The 19,510-nt window shown below is 40.3% G+C and overlaps 2 protein-coding genes and 1 long non-coding RNA gene across 5 annotated transcripts; 1 reads left to right on the forward strand and 2 right to left on the reverse strand.

Moving 5' to 3' along the window:
* Nucleotides 1–226: 226 nt before the first annotated feature.
* On the reverse strand, nucleotides 227–18,010 carry LOC119076594 (zinc finger protein 12-like). Of its 3 annotated transcripts, XM_037183446.1 has the most exons (9): nucleotides 17,797–18,010; nucleotides 17,282–17,731; nucleotides 17,125–17,215; nucleotides 16,827–17,067; nucleotides 16,614–16,772; nucleotides 16,453–16,538; nucleotides 16,306–16,389; nucleotides 16,217–16,241; nucleotides 227–375 (listed from the first exon to the last, which is right to left on the reverse strand). In XM_037183446.1, exons 1-9 carry the CDS (start codon nucleotides 17,932–17,934, stop codon nucleotides 267–269), a joined length of 1,383 nt encoding a protein of 460 aa, XP_037039341.1. In that variant the 5' UTR covers nucleotides 17,935–18,010; the 3' UTR covers nucleotides 227–266. The 3 variants fall into 3 exon arrangements, with proteins under 3 accessions (XP_037039341.1, XP_037039340.1, XP_037039342.1); XM_037183445.1 differs by lacking the exon at nucleotides 227–375 and having other exon boundaries at nucleotides 16,045–16,241; nucleotides 17,797–18,009; XM_037183447.1 differs by lacking the exon at nucleotides 227–375 and having other exon boundaries at nucleotides 16,045–16,241; nucleotides 17,125–17,212; nucleotides 17,797–18,008.
* On the forward strand, nucleotides 1,430–3,187 carry LOC119076595. The gene is made up of 3 exons (XM_037183449.1): nucleotides 1,430–1,482; nucleotides 2,581–2,706; nucleotides 2,764–3,187. The coding sequence occupies exons 1-3, from the start codon at nucleotides 1,471–1,473 to the stop codon at nucleotides 3,100–3,102; spliced, it is 477 nt and encodes a 158-aa protein (XP_037039344.1). The 5' UTR covers nucleotides 1,430–1,470; the 3' UTR covers nucleotides 3,103–3,187.
* LOC119076596 lies at nucleotides 12,149–12,487 on the reverse strand. Its single transcript, XR_005087660.1, has 2 exons — nucleotides 12,410–12,487; nucleotides 12,149–12,345 (listed from the first exon to the last, which is right to left on the reverse strand). It is a non-coding gene; the product is annotated as an uncharacterized LOC119076596 (long non-coding RNA).
* Nucleotides 18,011–19,510: the final 1,500 nt, after the last annotated feature.

Consider the following 19,510-nt stretch of genomic DNA (forward strand, 5'->3'; position numbering starts at 1 on the left):
GTAACTGACCCATTTATCATATTACGATTTCGTTCGGTATTTGCAACAGTATGACTAGGACAAAAAGATGAAAAGTAGAGTTTTTGTGTCAATTGCGTAGCCGAGACTGTTAATTTTTATCCCGAGTTATGTAATGGTTTTTACATGCTGAGGGCGTCGAAAGTAGTGCTTGAAACACGAAAAGTATGGTTTTGGACGCATGTGGTGTGTAAAATAATTTATTTTCCCGTAGCAAAGACACGATTCAAACAAAACTCCATTTCAATTTATTTGACGATTGTCATACTCGTATTGCTGGAATCGTAGACTCTTTTATCCGTGTGCCGCTTCATGTGTGATGTTAATGCACTGCTCTTGATGAAACCTTTGAAACAAGCGTTTTTGCTAAAAAATGGCCTTAGCCGAGCTATAACTTTGAATTAATAACTAATTTTTTGCCAAAGACACTAAAGCTTTAAAACGTCATCTATACCCCAAGCCGAGGCTTGAGCCGACTTAAGAAAATAAGTCGGCTCTCCACTCTGGCAGGGTAATCTGAATTACGTTAAATTCAAGTTACCTTGCTATCTATACACGTAAAATACGTAAGCATATGACCATGGACTGGCCTTAATAAACATCAAGCTACTTTTCGGCTTCAATTAAAAATGTCTCTGAAATGAAGAATAGACACTATTATTATATGGCATCCATATTATGGAGTGACCGAGTTATGGAATGACCGAGGGGCAAATAAACGTTTAATTCGATTGCATAAAGATTTTCTGTAAAAGGTTTTCTCGAAACTTAGGAAATTTCTTAGGACTTTCAACGAACTTGATGATTTTCTCACGAGGAGATGTGGATTATAGATCTAGCATTTTCTGTTCAACTTCCTCCTTCTATAACAGCCAATTTGAGTTTTTTTGTGGAAAACTGGCATGACCTACACTCGTGAGTTGCACCAGCGTTGCTCTAAAATGCATTTGAATGAGTACAATCTTTTGCTCTTGGTGTAAACGGTCTGCAAATACAAAAGCATGCAGCAGATGCGAACCTTTCAGTGCCCATTCCACTCAACAAAAAGTACATCGTGAGAGAGCCGTGAGAGAGCGATCTGTCAAATAAACAATGCAAAAATTGAAAAAATTTAATTTTGTCTCTCACACGGAGTACTTTTTTGGTAATAGGAAACTAAGCCTTCTTCGAATGCATCAAGTGCAATCGTTTACAATGTCGTAATTTATAGGGGGAAAGTTTTCAAAATTCGTCCCAGGCTCCGTTTTAATCTTTGCGCAAGATTTTACACTTTCTACACTTTTACGACCTTTGTCCCAGCAGCGAAATGGCAAAGAAATCGAAATTTTGATGTGTAGACATATTTTTACCGGAGAGAGGTTTCTAAAAGTGACGTTGGCTACGTATCGTGTGACAGCTGAGTAGACTGATGCATAAAATTATAACTTTTTTTTGTAAACAACAATCAAAATCATGTCCGTCTCAATACAGTGTTTTCAGAGAGGAAAAATGAGAGAAGACAAGTTAAATTTAACTTACCTTGAGGTATAGATGTCAAAATAAAGTGGTCCGAATATTTGAATTTGCATGGAAAAATATTTACTCAAAATAAGTTTGAGTTTTGTTTTTCACATGTTATTTGTTTTTTCTTCTTCATACAAGTAGTAAAAGGTAATTAATTATTTATTCAAAGGTTTTTCTCAATATTTAAACCTGATGGTGCAAAATATCGATGGCAACATAAATATAAACAAAGGAGATCAATCTAAACTCAACCGGTGAATGTTAAGAGTTTGTTTAATTATTCTTTCAGTAATTTACGATGCCTGTTGTGTAATTGGGTAATTATTGGTTGAACCTTGAAAGGATACAGTGAAGGAAGGAAATTTTCTGCGTTTCCAATGTTAAATAATCGTAACGCGAAGTCTTGGCGTTGACACAAGCTAGGCAAAAGGCATGGATTCGTGCGATAAATCGTTCTGATTTTTTTTGCTAGCCAATTCCAATACGCCAGGGTGTGCGACTTGCATTTTATTTCGGGTGGTTTATATGCCCCAAAGTTTTATAGGTTCTAAACAATTCCTTCGTGAATGAGCTGTCTCCCGATACAATAATTCTGTATATCATAGAATTGAATGTTATCGGGTAATGTATCTTTGGTATCAACCAACATGTACGGATCTACGCCGCCATAATGCATCTTTACTTTCTCATTGTATCTTGTCAATATTTCGATGTCCATCCTTTTACAGTATCAACACTGCTGCGAACAATATTTCACACCACTCAAATAATGAATATTAAGATATTTTTACCTTTATAGAGTACAAAGTAAACTTAAAAAATCCCAAAAATAAGACGTAAAAACGACAAAAATAAGTCGAATAACACCACAATGAAAATCCTCGCATGCTCGCCATACATATTTGTTTACGTTTTCTCCTCTCGTTTCAATGATAATCAAAAATCAAAATTATTTTTACAGGAAAATTCAACACACCAAAAATTCAAATTTTTACCGCTCAATATACCTTAAGGTAAGTTATATTAAACTGGTCCAAAATCTCTCTCTGAAAACACTGTATAGATATAGAGTCATACTGTCGCCTGTGCCTACAGCAAAATGAAACAAATTTATCCATTTACGATGAGGTTCAAGAGTTCAGCATGAGCATCTGTGATTTGTTAATATTTTACGGTGAAATGACGGTAATTCTCCTGAAAACAAACTCAAGACCAGAGACCTTTCACACCATTGATTTTCAGATAAACGACAAGGACGTTTATCCGAAAATAATTTGCGATGAATGCTTAAGGGAGCTGCTGGTTGTTGCCAAATTCAAAGAGAAAGTCAAACTCGCCGAGCACACATTAGGCCAGTTGATCACAGCGGACGACAGGACCAGCAATTGTGACGAGGTGATTATAGAAGAGTCGGACGACACTGAGATCGAAGGATACGTCACGATCAAAAAAGAGAACGAAGCCTACGTACCAGAAGAAGAAGTAGTAAACACCGGGTCATACGAAGAGGTGGAATTTTTAGATTTAAATGGACAGACACAAACGCTGAACACTGTGCAATACGTAACTGTTGTCTATTGACGATGTGACGATGAATTCATCGATGAAATTATCGAGGAATGTAGTGTGGACGATAGTGACATTGTGGAAACCATTGTCAGTGATACAACAGATACTATCAATCGAAGTGCCGTGAAGGTAAGTAGCGAAAAATGTTTGCACTCATCCATGGTTCATCAGATCGTTTTTTCTCTCTCTCGTTCATTCACAGAAATCGCCACCGAAACAAATACGACAGCATCTGAGTCCGAGTGATTCGAAAGTAATCATTAACTTCAATTGTTCCTTCTGCGGAGCAGGTATACATATTACTCAGACTCACAGTTCTCTTTAAGATTCCGATCACGTTCAGGTCAACCTAATTTAGTTCATTTTGAACCTGACCTTGACCTGAAGCTGATCCCGAATTTAAGATTTCAGGTCAGATGAAAGCTGCACTAAAACTCTCCATTTCCTTTAAGGCTTTATGCATTCGAGTAATCTAAATAAACACATGCTGACGCACCGCTCGGAGACATTCGATCTGCGGGCAACCGATCTGAATGATCAAGTAAAAATCGAAGAACCAGCCGAACCACAAATCCTGAAGGGGAAAGTTTCCAAGAAAAACATCGTCAAGCCGCATAAATGCGAACATTGTGATCGGGCGTTCGTTTCCAGATCTTTGCTCTCTTCCCACATTAGGACTCACACTGGCGAAAGGTCTAAAATCTACAAATCATTTGTCGTGCGTTGGAAGTTTACCGACCTTTCAGACCTTTTGCCTGCAACCAATGCGAAAAGAATTTTGCTACACAAGGCGGACTGGATTTGCATACGAGGCGGCATTTGGGACTGAAAAATTACGTGTGCAACATATGTTATCGTCGATTCGTAGAAAGTTCCAATCTTAAAGTTCACATGCGAACACATACGTGAGTTGTTGACGACTTATCGGTCGAAAAAAAAAACACGAATTAGACTAAATTAAAAATGAATTTCAGAGGGGAACGACCCCATCGCTGTAATCGTTGCAATCGAAGCTTTTCCCGAGTATTCCCCCTGCAAATTCACCAAAGAACGCATACGGGTTCGTCAAACTAGTCACACCGTCATTTTGCTGTTCATTGTTTTAATCGAATGCCAATCTTTCCAGGTGAACGACCCCATCAGTGCATCAACAAGAAATTTCTTCCTAATGTAAACAAAAACAGTTTGGCTTGAGAGAAAATGCACAATGGACTTTTTGACAGGCTTCCAACATTATGCAGCTATGCAGTAGTAAACTGACAATTACGATTTGTAGTAGATTCAGGATGCAGACTAGACGTAGATCGTGAGATGTGATTATGATTGTTGCTCTCACTGCCTATTGTTCACCATGTGTCGACATTTTTCATTTTGGTGTGTTGGCACTTGTACGAATCTTCGCCGGTGTGAGTTGCAACGTATTCCTGTTAACATTGGAGATTAGTAAAATTGTGGAGTAAAATTGCCGAACAAGCAGGTATGTACCTTCAAAGCGAAAGGGCTGAAAGGGAACGGTTTTTCACACAATGTGCACCGATATTTCTTTTCGCCGTGAACATTACTGATGTGCTTGCGCAGTCTAACTTTGCCCGTGTAAGCTTTGTTTCACATGCCCTGTCGTAGCAAATTTTTCCCCAAAATTAAAAAAAAAAAATTAAAAACTTAAATTTAAATTCTACAGATTAAACTTACTGCCAAATCGCAAACATGGACAATCAACTAAAAGAGGAAATGCAAAAGCAATTACAAGAGGAGGAATCGGATTGGGAACCCAACATCCAAGAACAATTCGAAATTTGTGCAACGCGAGCTATACCCTGCACAGAAGAAATTCACGCCGTAAGTGCGCCTTAAATTCAAACATAATCATATAAACGCAGAAATAAATCCATAACGCAGACTTTAAAATCTCAATTCCAACGATACCAACAAAAAAAAACTGAAATGTCACTCATTTGTTTGTTGATTTTTCCAATTTTCAAAAATCATAAAATATAATTCTGCTGGATGAGTAGCAATCCGATTCCCTACTATGAAAAGAAAGAGCTAGAACCAAGCCGAGATCATTCGGAACCAGAAAAAAAGCGAGTGAAACTTGAATATTCAGAATTTGTACTTAATCAGTCTGAATGGTACGACTTCGGGCCCGAGGTGCAAAACAATGAATTAGAAAGCAATCTCGATCAGTCTCAATCTGGCTGGTATGACTTTGGACCGGACGAACTAGATTTGCTGGAACCATTAATGAAAAACAATGACTTCTTGATTCCCATTGAGCAAAGCGATATTGTTTATTTCGAACTAGATCTGGGACCCTCTGACCATAATCAGAGCATGCAAGAAACTGAAGACTTTCCATCGTAATATCGACTTCAACTTTTACCTTTTCATTGTTTATATTCCTATGCATCCTAGGCCTAAAATGCGTGAAGAAATTCAAGAATTGAAAGCTCAAACTTTTCCTCTGATTATTTTGAGATTTCCATCGAATGCAACCTCTTTCACATTTTTCGATTTGAAAGAATTTTCTCCTCTCTTAAAAAGATTGTGATTATTGTTAAAATACAATATTATCGATGAAAGGGATATTAATGAGTCCATTATTCCCAATATCATTTGATCAATACATTCCAAATTGAATGTAAACAATGGATCACGTCAACGAAAGAATTTGGAATTTACTTTTTTTCACATTGGCAGTCATGAAATTTTCCTGAACGTTAAATCGCCCCCGATCCGTTGCAAAATTTCAAATATTGAGCGGACTGACGGCGTGAATTCCCATTTCAACGCCAACAGCAATCGTTTCGATGGCAACAGCAAGTGCTGCAGATGTATGGACTCAAGTCTTATACGAAGGTCGAAAGGCCATGGCATTTTTTTTACCGCAAAGCAGAATCTCTGGCCAATACAATCAAACAGATGAATGCTGCCGATGACACTGCTCAAAAGTTGGCTGAAACGCAAGAAATGATCAAAGTAACAAATTGGAAGCCAGCAACTCACGCTGACCGATTAGCATTGTCGAAAATATTATTAGCAGTCACTGGCAAGTGTTTTCACTTTACTAAAATCACAAATCAAAGTGTCCTTTTCAATTGAATAAGATCAAGTAGACATCGAAAAGGCCTATAAATACGGCGAATTTATATGAAAAAGATTCAGAATAAACACAACTACTGAACGGGCAACATGCCCTAAGTAACGAGTTTTTCTCAAGTAGATGTACTGGCACATGCGTGTTGGGGAGAATATCCCTCCTGTACAAATAGTATAGTAGAACCATCGATGCAGCGGCCGACCGACGAATTTAGAAGAATGTAAAATTCTTGACATGGCGCCCAACGTGTGTGGAAGGTTCGTGACATTGGTGGTCCCGTAGCAGCAGCAGCAGCAAGAGCTACTCAAGGCGTAACATTGGTCGTGGTGTTACACGCTGGTTGGTCGAGTCAATCGAATCAGATTGGTGGTCGTCGTAACGCCCAGCAACATAGGTCAATTGGCAGGCGTCATTGACAACGAGACGGCAGTCGCAAGACGTAAGTCCAACAGTAACAAAGCGGCAGTCGCAAGACGTAAGTCCAACAGTAACAAGCGTAACATTGGTCGTGGTGTTACAAGGCTGGTTGATCGAGTCAACTTGGATATTGATGGTCGTCGTAATACCCAGCAAAGGACGTCAATTGGCAGCAGCAAGAAGAAAAGGTCACAGAAGAGAAGAAATTAGCAAGGCTGGTTGGTCGAGTCAATTTGGTGGAAGAATCGAATTGATGGTCGTCGTAACGCCCAGCAAAAGAAGTCGTTAACAGCAGCAGCAAGTAGAGGATGGTCAGTACAATAGGAAGACTGGTTGATCGAGTCATTTGATGGTCAAAATCAAATTGATGGTCGTCGTAACGTCAAAAATTCATTGTCAGGCGTCATTAGCAGCAAAAAGAAGAAAGTTATAGAAGGGAGAAATGAGCATGGCTGGTTGGTCGAATCAATTTGGAGATTGATGGTCGTCGTAACGCCCAGCAGAGCAGGTCAATTGGCACGCGTCATTGGCAGCGGAAAAAAGACCAGAGTCGGCAGAAGAATTAGCAAGGCTGGTTGGTCGAGTCAATTTGGAGATTGATGGTCGTCGTAATGTCCAGCGAAGAAGGTCAATTAGCATTCGTCATTGGCAGCAGGAAGAAGAAGAACGTCATAGAAGGAAGACATTAGCAAGGCTGGTTGGTCGAGACAATTTGGAGATTGATGGTCGTCGTAACGCCCAGCAGAGATGGTCAATTGGCACGAAGAAAGATAGCACAGTCTGAAGAGAGAACTTCAATTTCAATTGGCAGAAATCTATGGGCATAGCAGCACGAAGATAAATAGCAGTCTGGTTGGTCGAATCATTCGGTGGTCGAATGATGGTCGTAACAATCAAGAAACGTTAACAGCAAAGAAAGAGGAAAGCATGTTATGGTTTCCTCAACATTTCGGATACCATAGGTGGGAGAGTCAAAGCATTGGTAAAATTCGCATAACATCAGTCATTAGTAAGCATTGGTTCAAACGGAAGCATTGGTAACATTCGCATTGGCAAAAGACAACAGACGAATTAACATATTTTCGTTTTGGAGTTTCCTCGAGACCTACGGAAACTGGTGGGAGTGTCGAAAATATTATTAGCAGTCACTGGCAAGTGTTTTCACTTTACTAAAATCACAAATGAAAGTGTCCTTTTCAATTGAATAAGATCAAGTAGACATCGAAAAGGCCTATAAATACGGCGAATTTATATGAAAAAGATTCAGAATAAACACAACTACTGAACGGGCAACATGCCCTAAGTAACGAGTTTTTCTCAAGTAGATGTACTGGCACATGCGTGTTGGGGAGAATATCCCTCCTGTACAAATAGTATAGTAGAACCATCGATGCAGCGGCCGACCGACGAATTTAGAAGAATGTAAAATTGCGTTCAACAATCCAATCAATTGTTACGAAACTAAAGGTTTGCATTCAACAGTTCGAGGCTGCAATTGCCATTGGAAAAAAGGACATTCCGACTACACCGCCTCCAGCTCCTGTTGTGCAAATGCCTTCTTTTGTAAAAATCGTTCTCGGTAGCAACTGCCAATTCGATTTTCCATTGGATATCCAACATCAGTGCGTAGGGATGGCTGCCACTGCTCTGGCGTACACGCACATACGGAACGTCAACAACTGGACAGATGAGAACATCGATGACATAATGATCGAAGGTAATCTTTATTATTTGAAATGTATGGAGAGCATCGACAAAAATCTTACGACTGGTGGATTGATAGACCCACGAAATTTGAATGTTCCCCTCGAAATCGGTGGCGTTACTTTCTCGGTTGAACCCGAAGAATTTCCATGTTCCGACGGACAGACAAATAAAGAAGATCTCGATTTCGCAATGGTAACTTACCATTTCAACGCCAACAGCAAACGTTTCGATGGCAACAGCAAGTGCTGCAGATGTATGGACTCAAGCCTTATACGAAGGTCGAAAGGCCATGGCATTTTTTTACCGCAAAGCAGAATCTCTGGCCAATACAATCAAACAGATGAATGCTGCCGATGACACTGCTCAAAAGTTGGCTGAAACGCAAGAAATGATCAAAGTAACAAATTGGAAGCCAGCAACTCACGCTGACCGATTAGCATTGCGTTCAACAATCCAATCAATTGTTACGAAACTAAAGGTTTGCATTCAACAGTTCGAGGCTGCAATTGCCATTGGAAAAAAGGACATTCCGACTACACCGCCTCCAGCTCCTGTTGTGCAAATGCCTTCTTTTGTAAAAATCGTTCTCGGTAGCAACTGCCAATTCGATTTTCCATTGGATATCCAACATCAGTGTGTAGGGATGGCTGCCACTGCTCTGGCATACACGCACATACGGAACGTCAACAACTGGACAGATGAGAACATCGATGACATAATGATCGAAGGTAATCTTTATTATTTGAAATGTATGGAGAGCATCGACAAAAATCTTACGACTGGTGGATTGATAGACCCACGAAATTTGAATGTTCCCCTCGAAATCGGTGGCGTTACTTTCTCGGTTGAACCCGAAGAATTTCCATGTTCCGACGGACGGACAAATAAAGAAGATCTCGATTTCGCAATGATAACTTACCAAAACCATCCGATCAACACAGCCATCTTAACCTATGCTTCTAAATCGTATTGATTATTCAAGTTCAGAAACTACGAATCGAATGCTTGGAATTTTGTGTATTTCGATTCGCATGGCCGAAACCATCAAGGAAAAATTGTCAATCCAATTGATGAACCGAATCAAGGAAGAGCAGCGATAATGTTTTCTGGGAACGCTGAAAGTTTCGTGAAATTCTTTCTTTCACAATCGCGACCGACGCAACTATTTACACTGCATCCAATCGTATTTACAATTGAAGGTCAACGACAGCAAATAACTGGAAGCCAACGTCGGGTATCGACATCGAGTAGAGGTGCTGGGGATGTTTCCGGAGTCGGCTCACCAGAGTGCGGATTGGAAACAGGCAGCAATCCTTCGAAAGAAACCGATATTGAACCGTCAGTAAGCTTTCCAGCACGACCCAACGAAACAGTGTTCGTAAAGTATACGTGGATGAGCGCGATTAAGATGAAGACTTTTCAGACGACGAAGCAGAATATGTTTCACCAAAGTTCATTGACTCATCGGACTCAGCAACTGATTGTTCGTCTGGCGGACCCAACAACAATTCCTCAATTAGCACGAGCAATCTGAGTGGCCTGTCTGCGTACTCGCTGCTGCGAAGAAATGAAGACTGGCTGGAGAGTCCAACAACGCCGGATAAGCCATCATCTGAAATGTGCGTCACCAACACCGCAGTTTCGGAATGGTCAGACTCGGACAATGAGCCATTGGCCAATAAATTGAACGAACCAGTTGTCCGAAATTTTTCCAATGGTGCCATGGCCCAACTGTCGGAAAATGAAGTTCGTCTTCGAAAAAGAGTTGGCGACAAAAATCGCCAAGCACAAAAGCGTTCTTCACTAGATGAGCCAGCTACGCTTGCAGCTGTTAAACGCAAAAGTTATCATGAAGATGTACCTGTGATGTACCTTGTCACAGCAAGGCGCAAATCAAAGGAGTTCAAAGATCTCAACACAATTTCGAAAGACAGCGGACAAAGTGCTCCAGACAACGAAACTTGCAATTTTCCTAATAGTGGGACGGGTGAAGTCGACTGATCGCCACAGAGTTCTAGCGCACACAAACGTGCTTGTTGTACGCAAAGAAACAGATGCGAAGAAAATTTGTAAGTAAAGGGTAAGTGAACATTTGAGCATGCAATAACTTATTATTTTTCTTCTTCTAGTTGTCGTGTTTGACCCATTGATGCCGTCGGAAAACGAAACCGAATATTTGCCGGTCACATCAACAGTAAACTTCGTTAAAGAAGCCATGACGTTGCGAGATGATCGAGCGCTGCGAGTTGTTTTTGGAAAGCAGAATAAAACTTCCGATTGTTTCCATCGTGCTTTGGATTTCGTCGGACAGTTAATTGAAGGTGACGTAAACCTTGACGAAACGCCAACCATGCACTATCCGATCACTACTGCTGATGTTTGTGCACGACCTATAACAGTTCCGGCATGTTTTTATGGCGGAATCTAAAGCCAGCTACATAATCATATTTTCCTGCCTTTCAATAATCCTTTTGTTGTCTATTCTTCTATTTCTTTAAATTAAATTGTGTTACTTAAAATCAAGTTTAGAGGTTTATTTCGAGAAGATAACGTTCCGATTTTCTCTGACTAACTGAAACGATTTAGCGGGAACTTCCCGGACATGCCACCACTAAATTTCAATAGATTGTGAGGCCAGCAACACCATAAAAATGGAATTGAGGCTGGGAAGCTGTTTTTTGAACATTTCCTTGACAATAGTACATTACTGTACCAGTGAAGTAATTTCATATCTCGTATCCAGATGAGTAAAAGTATCCGAGGGCTTCAGCCCGAGGTACTTTTACTCATCGTGATACGAGATATCAAATTATTTCACGTGTAAAGTATGGCGTTTGACTTTACGAGCGAGGGAAAGGGTCTTCACTAGTGAGGGAAAGGCCACATTACCTCACTAGTAAAGTAAAAGTTTTTAAGTGATTTTTCCGATTTTCTCTGACTAACTGAAACGATTTAGCGGGAACTTCCCGGACATGCCACCACTAAATTTCAATAGATCGTGAGGCCAGCTACACCATAAAAATGGAATTGAGGCTGGGAAGCTGTTTTTTGACCATTTCCTTGACAAAAGTTTTTAAGTGATTTTTCCGATTTTCTCTGACTAACTGAAACGATTTAGCGGGAACTTCCCGGACATGCCACCACTAAATTTCAATAGATCGTGAGGCCAGCCACACTATAAAAATGGAATTGAGGCTGGGAAGCTGTTTTTTGACCATTTCCTTGACAAAAGTTTTTAAGTGATTTTTCCGATTTTCTCTGACTAACTGAAACGATTTAACGGGAACTTCCCGGACATGCCACCACTAAATTTCAATAGATCGTGAGGCCAGCTACACCATAAAAATGGAATTGAGGCTGGGAAGCTGTTTTTTGACCATTTCCTTGACAAAAGTTTTTAAGTGATTTTTCCGATTTTCTCTGACTAACTGAAACGATTTAACGGGAACTTCCCGGACATGCCACCACTAAATTTCAATAGATCGTGAGGCCAGCTACACCATAAAAATGGAATTGAGGCTGGGAAGCTGTTTTTTGACCATTTCCTTGACAAAAGTTTTTAAGTGATTTTTCCGATTTTCTCTGACTAACTGAAACGATTTAGCGGGAAGTACCCAATCGTACCACATTTTTCTGTTCAATCTCTGATCAATTACGATTTCGTTCGGTATTTGCAACAGTATGACTAGGACAAAAAGATGAAAAGTAGAGTTTTTGTGTCAATTGCGTAGCCGACACTCTTAATTTTTATCCCGAGTTATGTAATGGTTTTTACCTGTTGAGGGCGTCGAAAGTAGTGCTTAAAACAAGAAAAGTACGGTTTTGGACGCATGTGGTGTGTAAAATAATTTATTTTCCCGTAGCAAAGACACGATTCAAACAAAACTCCATTTCAATTTATTTGACGATTGTCATACTCGTATTGCTGGAATCGTAGACTGTTTTATCCGTGTGCCGCTTCATGTGTGATGTTAATGCACTGCTCTTGATGAACCCTTTGAAACAAATCCCACACTGATGCGGTCGTTCTCCTGTTACAAACAGAAAATGTTTCTGATACAGAAAAAAGGCTCATCCGGTTATTCTATAGCTTACCTGAATGTATGCGTCTATGGGCGGATAGATCGCCTTGTTGGGCAAATCCTTTAAAACAAGACTTTCCATCGTAATATCTACTTCAACTTTTACCTTTTACCCTTTCATTGTTTGTTTCCTATGCATCCTAGGCCTAAAATGCGTGAAGAAATTCAAGAATTGAAAGCTCAAACTTTTCCTCTGATTATTTTGAGATTTCCATCGAATGCAACCTCTTTCACATTTTTCTATTGGAAAGAATTTTCTCCTCTCTTAAAAAGATTGATACGGAACGTCAACAACTGGACAGATGAGAACATCGATGACATAGTGATCGAAGGTAATCTTTATTATTTGAAATGTATGGAGAGCATCGACAAAAATCTTACGACTGGTGCTGGTGGATTGATAGACCCACGAAATTTGAATGTTCCCCTCGAAATCGGTGGCGTTACTTTCTCGGTTGAACCCGAAGAATTCCATGTTCCGACGGACGGACAAATAAAGAAGATCTCGATTTCGCAATGGTAACTTACCAAAACCATCCGATCAACACAGCCATCTTAACCTATGCTTCTAAATCGTATTGATTATTCAAGTTCAGAAACTACGAATCGAATGCTTGGAATTTTGTGTACTTCGATTCGCATGGCCGAAACCATCAAGGAAAAATTGTCAATCCAATTGATGAACCGAATCAAGGAAGAGCAGCGATAATGTTTTTTGGAAAAGCTGAAAGTTTCGTGAAATTCTTTCTTTCACAATCGCGACCGACGCAACTATTTACACTGCATCCAATCGTATTTACAATTGAAAGTCAACGACAGCAAATAACTGGAAGCCAACGTCGGGTATCGACATCGAGTAGAGGTGCTGGGGATGTTTCCAGAGTCGGCTCACCAGAGTGCGGATTGGAAACAGGCAGCAATCCTTCGAAAGAAACCGATGTTGAACCGTCAGTAAGCTTTCCAGCACGACCCAACGAAACAGTGTTCGTAAAGTATACGTGGATGAGCGCGATTAAGATGAAGACTTTTCAGACGACGAAGCAGAATATGTTTCACCAAAGTTCATTGACTCATCGGACTCAGCAACTGATTGTTCGTCTGGCGGACCCAACAACAATTCCTCAATTAGCACGAGCAATCTGAGTGGCCTGTCTGCGTACTCGCTGCTGCGAAGAAATGAAGACTGGCTGGAGAGTCCAACAACGCCGGATAAGCCATCATCTGAAATGTGCGTCACCAACACCGCAGTTTCGGAATGGTCAGACTCGGACAATGAGCCATTGGCCAATAAATTGAACGAACCAGTTGTCCGAAATTTTTCCAATGGTGCCATGGCCCAACTGTCGGAAAATGAAGTTCGTCTTCGAAAAAGAGTTGGCGACAAAAAGTGCCAAGCACAAAAGCGTTCTTCACTAGATGAGCCAGCTACGCTTGCAGCTGTTAAACGCAAAAGTTATCATGAAGATCAGAAATCGTAAAGTTGATATCGAAGTTGATATGCCTTGTCACCCGAAAAGTAGTCGAGGAACCAGAAAAGTACCTGTAGGAGAGCCACCATCGGTAGGACGTAGTACGTTGACGTCAATGCGGGGCTCTGGGTTCATACACAAGGGCATTCTTTCCCTATCTATGATCGCTAGACGGGATGGCCTGTACACTGACGATGGATTCGCCAGGCAATTAATAACAAGAAAATAATGAAGAGAAATGTTCTTAATTTTTGTTAAACTTTTATAGAAATCTCGATAAATCGGTTGTGGAGTTAGAATTGGAAATGTGGGAGAAATGCCGCAATTCGTTGCCAAAAATTGCTACGATTCACGTTGACCCGTCGATTTGGGGTACGCGGAGCAACAGCAAGGCGCAAATCAAAGGAGTTCAAAGATCTCCAACACAATTTCGAAAGACAGCGGACAAAGTGCTCCAGACAACGAAACTTGCAATTTTCCTAATAGTGGGACGGGTGAAGTCGACTGATCGCCACAGAGTTCTAGCGCACACAAACGTGCTTGTTGTACGCAAAGAAACAGATGCGAAGAAAATTTGTAAGTAAAGGGTAAGTGAACATTTGAGCATGCAATAACTTATTATTTTTCTTCTTCTAGTTGTCGTGTTTGACCCATTGATGCCGTCGGAAAACGAAACCGAATATTTGCCGGTCACATCAACAGTAAACTTCGTTAAAGAAGCCATGACGTTGCGAGATGATCGAGCGCTGCGAGTTGTTTTTGGAAAGCAGAATAAAACTTCCGATTGTTTCCATCGTGCTTTGGATTTCGTCGGACAGTTAATTGAAGGTGACGTAAACCTTGACGAAACGCCAACCATGCACTATCCGATCACTACTGCTGATGTTTGTGCACGACCTATAACAGTTCCGGCATGTTTTTATGGCGGAATCTAAAGCCAGCTACATAATCATATTTTCCTGCCTTTCAATAATCCTTTTGTTGTCTATTCTTCTATTTCTTTAAATTAAATTGTGTTACTTAAAATCAAGTTTAGAGGTTTATTTCGAGAAGATAACGTTCCGATTTTCTCTGACTAACTGAAACGATTTAGCGGGAACTTCCCGGACATGCCACCACTAAATTTCAATAGATTGTGAGGCCAGCAACACCATAAAAATGGAATTGAGGCTGGGAAGCTGTTTTTTGAACATTTCCTTGACAATAGTACATTACTGTACCAGTGAAGTAATTTCATATCTCGTATCCAGATGAGTAAAAGTATCCGAGGGCTTCAGCCCGAGGTACTTTTACTCATCGTGATACGAGATATCAAATTATTTCACGTGTAAAGTATGGCGTTTGACTTTACGAGCGAGGGAAAGGGTCTTCACTAGTGAGGGAAAGGCCACATTACCTCACTAGTAAAGTAAAAGTTTTTAAGTGATTTTTCCGATTTTCTCTGACTAACTGAAACGATTTAGCGGGAACTTCCCGGACATGCCACCACTAAATTTCAATAGATCGTGAGGCCAGCTACACCATAAAAATGGAATTGAGGCTGGGAAGCTGTTTTTTGACCATTTCCTTGACAAAAGTTTTTAAGTGATTTTTCCGATTTTCTCTGACTAACTGAAACGATTTAACGGGAACTTCCCGGACATGCCACCACTAAATTTCAATAGATCGTGAGGCCAGCTACACCATAAAAATGGAATTGAGGCTGGGAAGCTGTTTTTTGACCATTTCCTTGACAAAAGTTTTTAAGTGATTTTTCCGATTTTCTCTGACTAACTGAAACGATTTAACGGGAACTTCCCGGACATGCCACCACTAAATTTCAATAGATCGTGAGGCCAGCTACACCATAAAAATGGAATTGAGGCTGGGAAGCTGTTTTTTGACCATTTCCTTGACAAAAGTTTTTAAGTGATTTTTCCGATTTTCTCTGACTAACTGAAACGATTTAGCGGGAAGTACCCAATCGTACCACATTTTTCTGTTCAATCTCTGATCAATTACGATTTCGTTCGGTATTTGCAACAGTATGACTAGGACAAAAAGATGAAAAGTAGAGTTTTTGTGTCAATTGCGTAGCCGACACTCTTAATTTTTATCCCGAGTTATGTAATGGTTTTTACCTGTTGAGGGCGTCGAAAGTAGTGCTTAAAACACGAAAAGTACGGTTTTGGACGCATGTGGTGTGTAAAATAATTTATTTTCCCGTAGCAAAGACACGATTCAAACAAAACTCCATTTCAATTTATTTGACGATTGTCATACTCGTATTGCTGGAATCGTAGACTGTTTTATCCGTGTGCCGCTTCATGTGTGATGTTAATGCACTGCTCTTGATGAACCCTTTGAAACAAATCCCACACTGATGCGGTCGTTCTCCTGTTACAAACAGAAAATGTTTTTGATACAGAAAAAAGGCTCATCCGGTTATTCTATAGCTTACCTGAATGTATGCGTCTATGGGCGGATAGATCGCCTTGTTGGGCAAATCCTTTAAAACAAATCGGGCACTGATGCGGTCGTTCACCTGTAAAGATTGACATTCGATTAACACAATGATCAGCAAAATGTCTGTGCTAGTTCGACGAACCCGTATGCGTTCTTTGGTGAATTTGCAGGAGAAATACTCGAGAAAAGCTACGATTACAACGATTACAGCGATGAGGTCGTTCCCCTCTGAAACAAATTCATTTTTCATTTATTAGTCGAATTCGTGTTTTTTTTTAGACCGACAAGTCGTGAACAACTTACGTATGTGTTCGCATGTGAACTTTCAAATTGGAACTTTCTACGAATCGACGATCACAGATGTTGCACACGTAATTTTTCAGTCCCAAATGCCGCCTCGTATGCAAATCCAGTCCGCCTTGTGTAGCAAAATTCTTTTCGCATTGGTTGCAGGCAAAAGGTCTAAGGGCGGTAAAGTTTCAACGCACAAATTTGACGAATGATTTTAGATTCTACCTCTCGCCAGTATGAGTCCTGTTGTGTGAAGAGAGCAACGATCTAGAAACGAACGCCCGGTCACATAGCTCGCATTTATGCGGCTTGACGATGTTTTTCTTTGAAATTTTCCCCGTCACGATCTGTGGTTCGGCTGGTTCTTCGACTTTCATTTGGTCATTCAGATCGGTTGCATGCAGATCGAATGTCTCCGAGCGGTGCGTCAGCATGTGTTTCTTTAGATTACTCGAATGCATAAAACCTTGAAAGGAAATCGAAAGTTTTATCAAGAACAAAGAGGACTGCGAGTTGCGTATACCTGCTCCGCAGAAGGCACAATTGAAGTTGATGATTACTTTCGAATCACTCGGACTCAGATGCTGTGGCGTTTGTTTCGATGGCGATTTCTGCTAATGAAAGAGAGAGAAAACGATCTGATGAACCATGGATGAGTGCAAACATTTTTCGCTACTTACCTTCACGGCACTTCTATTGATAGTATCTGTTGTATCACTGACAATCGTTTCCACAATGTCACTATCGTCTACACTGCATTCCTCGATAATTTCATCGATGAATTCATCGTCGCATTTACCAACGGTTACATATTGCACAGTGTTTAGCGTTTCCGTCGGTCCATTCAAATCCAGAAATTCCACCTCTTCGTATGACCCGGTGTTTACTACTTCTTCCTCTGGTACATAGGCTTCGCTCTCTCTTTTGATCGTGACGTATCCATCGATCTCGCTGTCTTCCGTCTCTTCTATAATCACCTCGTCACAATTGCTGGTCCTGTCGTCCGCTGTGATCAACTGGCCTAATGTGTGCTCGGCGAGTTTGACTTTTTCTTTGAATTTGGTAACAACCAGCAGCTCCCTTAAGCATTCATCGCAAATTATTTTCGGATAAACGTCCTTGTCGTTTATCTGCAAATCGATGGTGTGAAAGGGTTAATATGCTCTGGTCTTGAGTTTGTTCTCGGGAGAATTACCGTCATTTCACCGTAAAATATTAACAAATCACAGATGCTCATGCTGAACTCCTGAACCTCATCGTAAATGGATAAATTTGTTTCATTTTGCTGTAGGCATACGCGACAGTACGACTCTATGTCTATTGAGTCGGACATGATTTTGATTGTTGTTTACAAAAAAAAAGTTATAATTTTATGCATCAGTCTACTCAGCTGTCATACGATACGTAGCCAACGTCACTTTTAGAAGCCTCTCAAAAGAAAATGTGTTTCTACACATCAAAATTTCAATTTCTTTGTCATTTTACTGCTGGGACTGAAATCGGAAAAGTGTAGAATGTGTAGAATCTGCAGAACATTTTCATGATGCACCACTACGATTAAAGCGGCGTCTGGGACAAATTTTGAAAATTTCCCCCCGTTAAAATACGACATTATAAACAATCGTTATTTACGTATCTGTTGTGGACTGAAAGACCCTAAAATAAACTGCCTACAACAGATGGATATACATCTTTTCATGCTAAGGGTTGAGGGTCAAAATTACGAGACAAATTCCAAAATTTATGCCCAAGGCATGAAAATGCAGTTAATGCATTCAAAGAAGGTACTTATGAATTGAGCTCGCCCGTCAAGTCGACTCTCGCTGATTTTACTGTGTCGTGGTTCAAAGCAACGTGGTGTCGTGGTGCAACCAACGCTGGCGCAACTTATAACGAGTAGGTAAAATAAACATCTCGCCGAGCATCACGCTCAAAAGGAAGTCATCAAGTTTGCAGTAAGTCCTCAGAAATATCCTTTAAATTTTAAGAAAGTCCTTTAAAAACCAACGGACAATCCTTCTGCAATCGATATGTACGTTTATCTGCCTCTCACTCACACCATATTATTGAGTCCATGTCCATAATATGGAATGCACATAACCATTATTGTCTAACCTTCTTCATTTCAGAGACAGAAAGAAAGCTCGAAGTTTAGGTTAACTGTTAACAAGCCACAGCCAACCAAAGGATCCATACAACTCGATAATAGTTAGGCTTGTTGTGCTTAAAGACTCTTTTCCCGAAACATTTCGGTATGTTACCAATGTCTTCCCTAGCTAACAAACTTCGTGTTGACGCTTTCAAAATTCCACCTTATTCCTTTGTTTGTAGGATCATGCACTGTTGCCTAATTTCTAATTTTGCTGATAATTTTAATTTTTTTAGATAAATGTAGTTAGGTTTCTAGATAGGGTATTGATGTTACTAACGCAATTCAAGCAGAAGTGATTCGAGTGACAACTGTCAAATTGCTTGATACACTGTCCCGTTTCAGTACTCTGTTTAGAGTGTATGTACCACTCATGCTTGAAGTGCGTTGATGTTACCCATGATCTGTTCGATCTTTCGCCAACCGATGAAAAGTGCACTATCTAACGATACATTTGTAGTTTAAGTAGCCGACCTACCAAAAAACACTAAAATGTCATGCAAAGTCGTACGTAGACGGTATACATTGCTTCCTAGACTACTTGGTGTTGTGTAAGCTTGTCTTATAAAATTCCTCGTATTGTCCTGGTATTGCTTTTGCTTTGAATATTTCTTCAGCTTTTTTATGTTTCATACGTGGGCTTTAGCGGCTGTGAGTTTTCGTTTAATTATCCAGTTCGCTTCTGGCACTACCTAATAAGTACAGTTCATTGTTTTCTATATGTCATCCTCACCCATACACCTAATCCTTTGATCATGAT

The sequence above is a fragment of the Bradysia coprophila genome, unplaced genomic scaffold, assembly GCF_014529535.1.
Source record: "Bradysia coprophila strain Holo2 unplaced genomic scaffold, BU_Bcop_v1 contig_232, whole genome shotgun sequence".
NCBI classification, from domain to species: Eukaryota; Metazoa; Arthropoda; class Insecta; order Diptera; family Sciaridae; genus Bradysia; species Bradysia coprophila.

Excerpts from the sequence above, each read along its gene's own strand:
- LOC119076595 (XM_037183449.1), top strand. Across the intron at positions 2,707-2,763 it reads TATTTTACGGTGAAATGACG|ATAAACGACAAGGACGTTTA; the intron begins GTAATTCTCCTG and ends ATTGATTTTCAG.
- LOC119076594 (XM_037183446.1), bottom strand. The coding sequence starts at position 17,934 with ATGTCCGACTCAATAGACATAGAGTCGTACTGTCGCGTATGCCTACAG. Across the intron at positions 16,773-16,826 it reads AGGACTCATACTGGCGAGAG|ACCTTTTGCCTGCAACCAAT; the intron begins GTAGAATCTAAA and ends TACCGCCCTTAG. Across the intron at positions 16,390-16,452 it reads TCACCAAAGAACGCATACGG|GTGAACGACCGCATCAGTGC; the intron begins GTTCGTCGAACT and ends CAATCTTTACAG.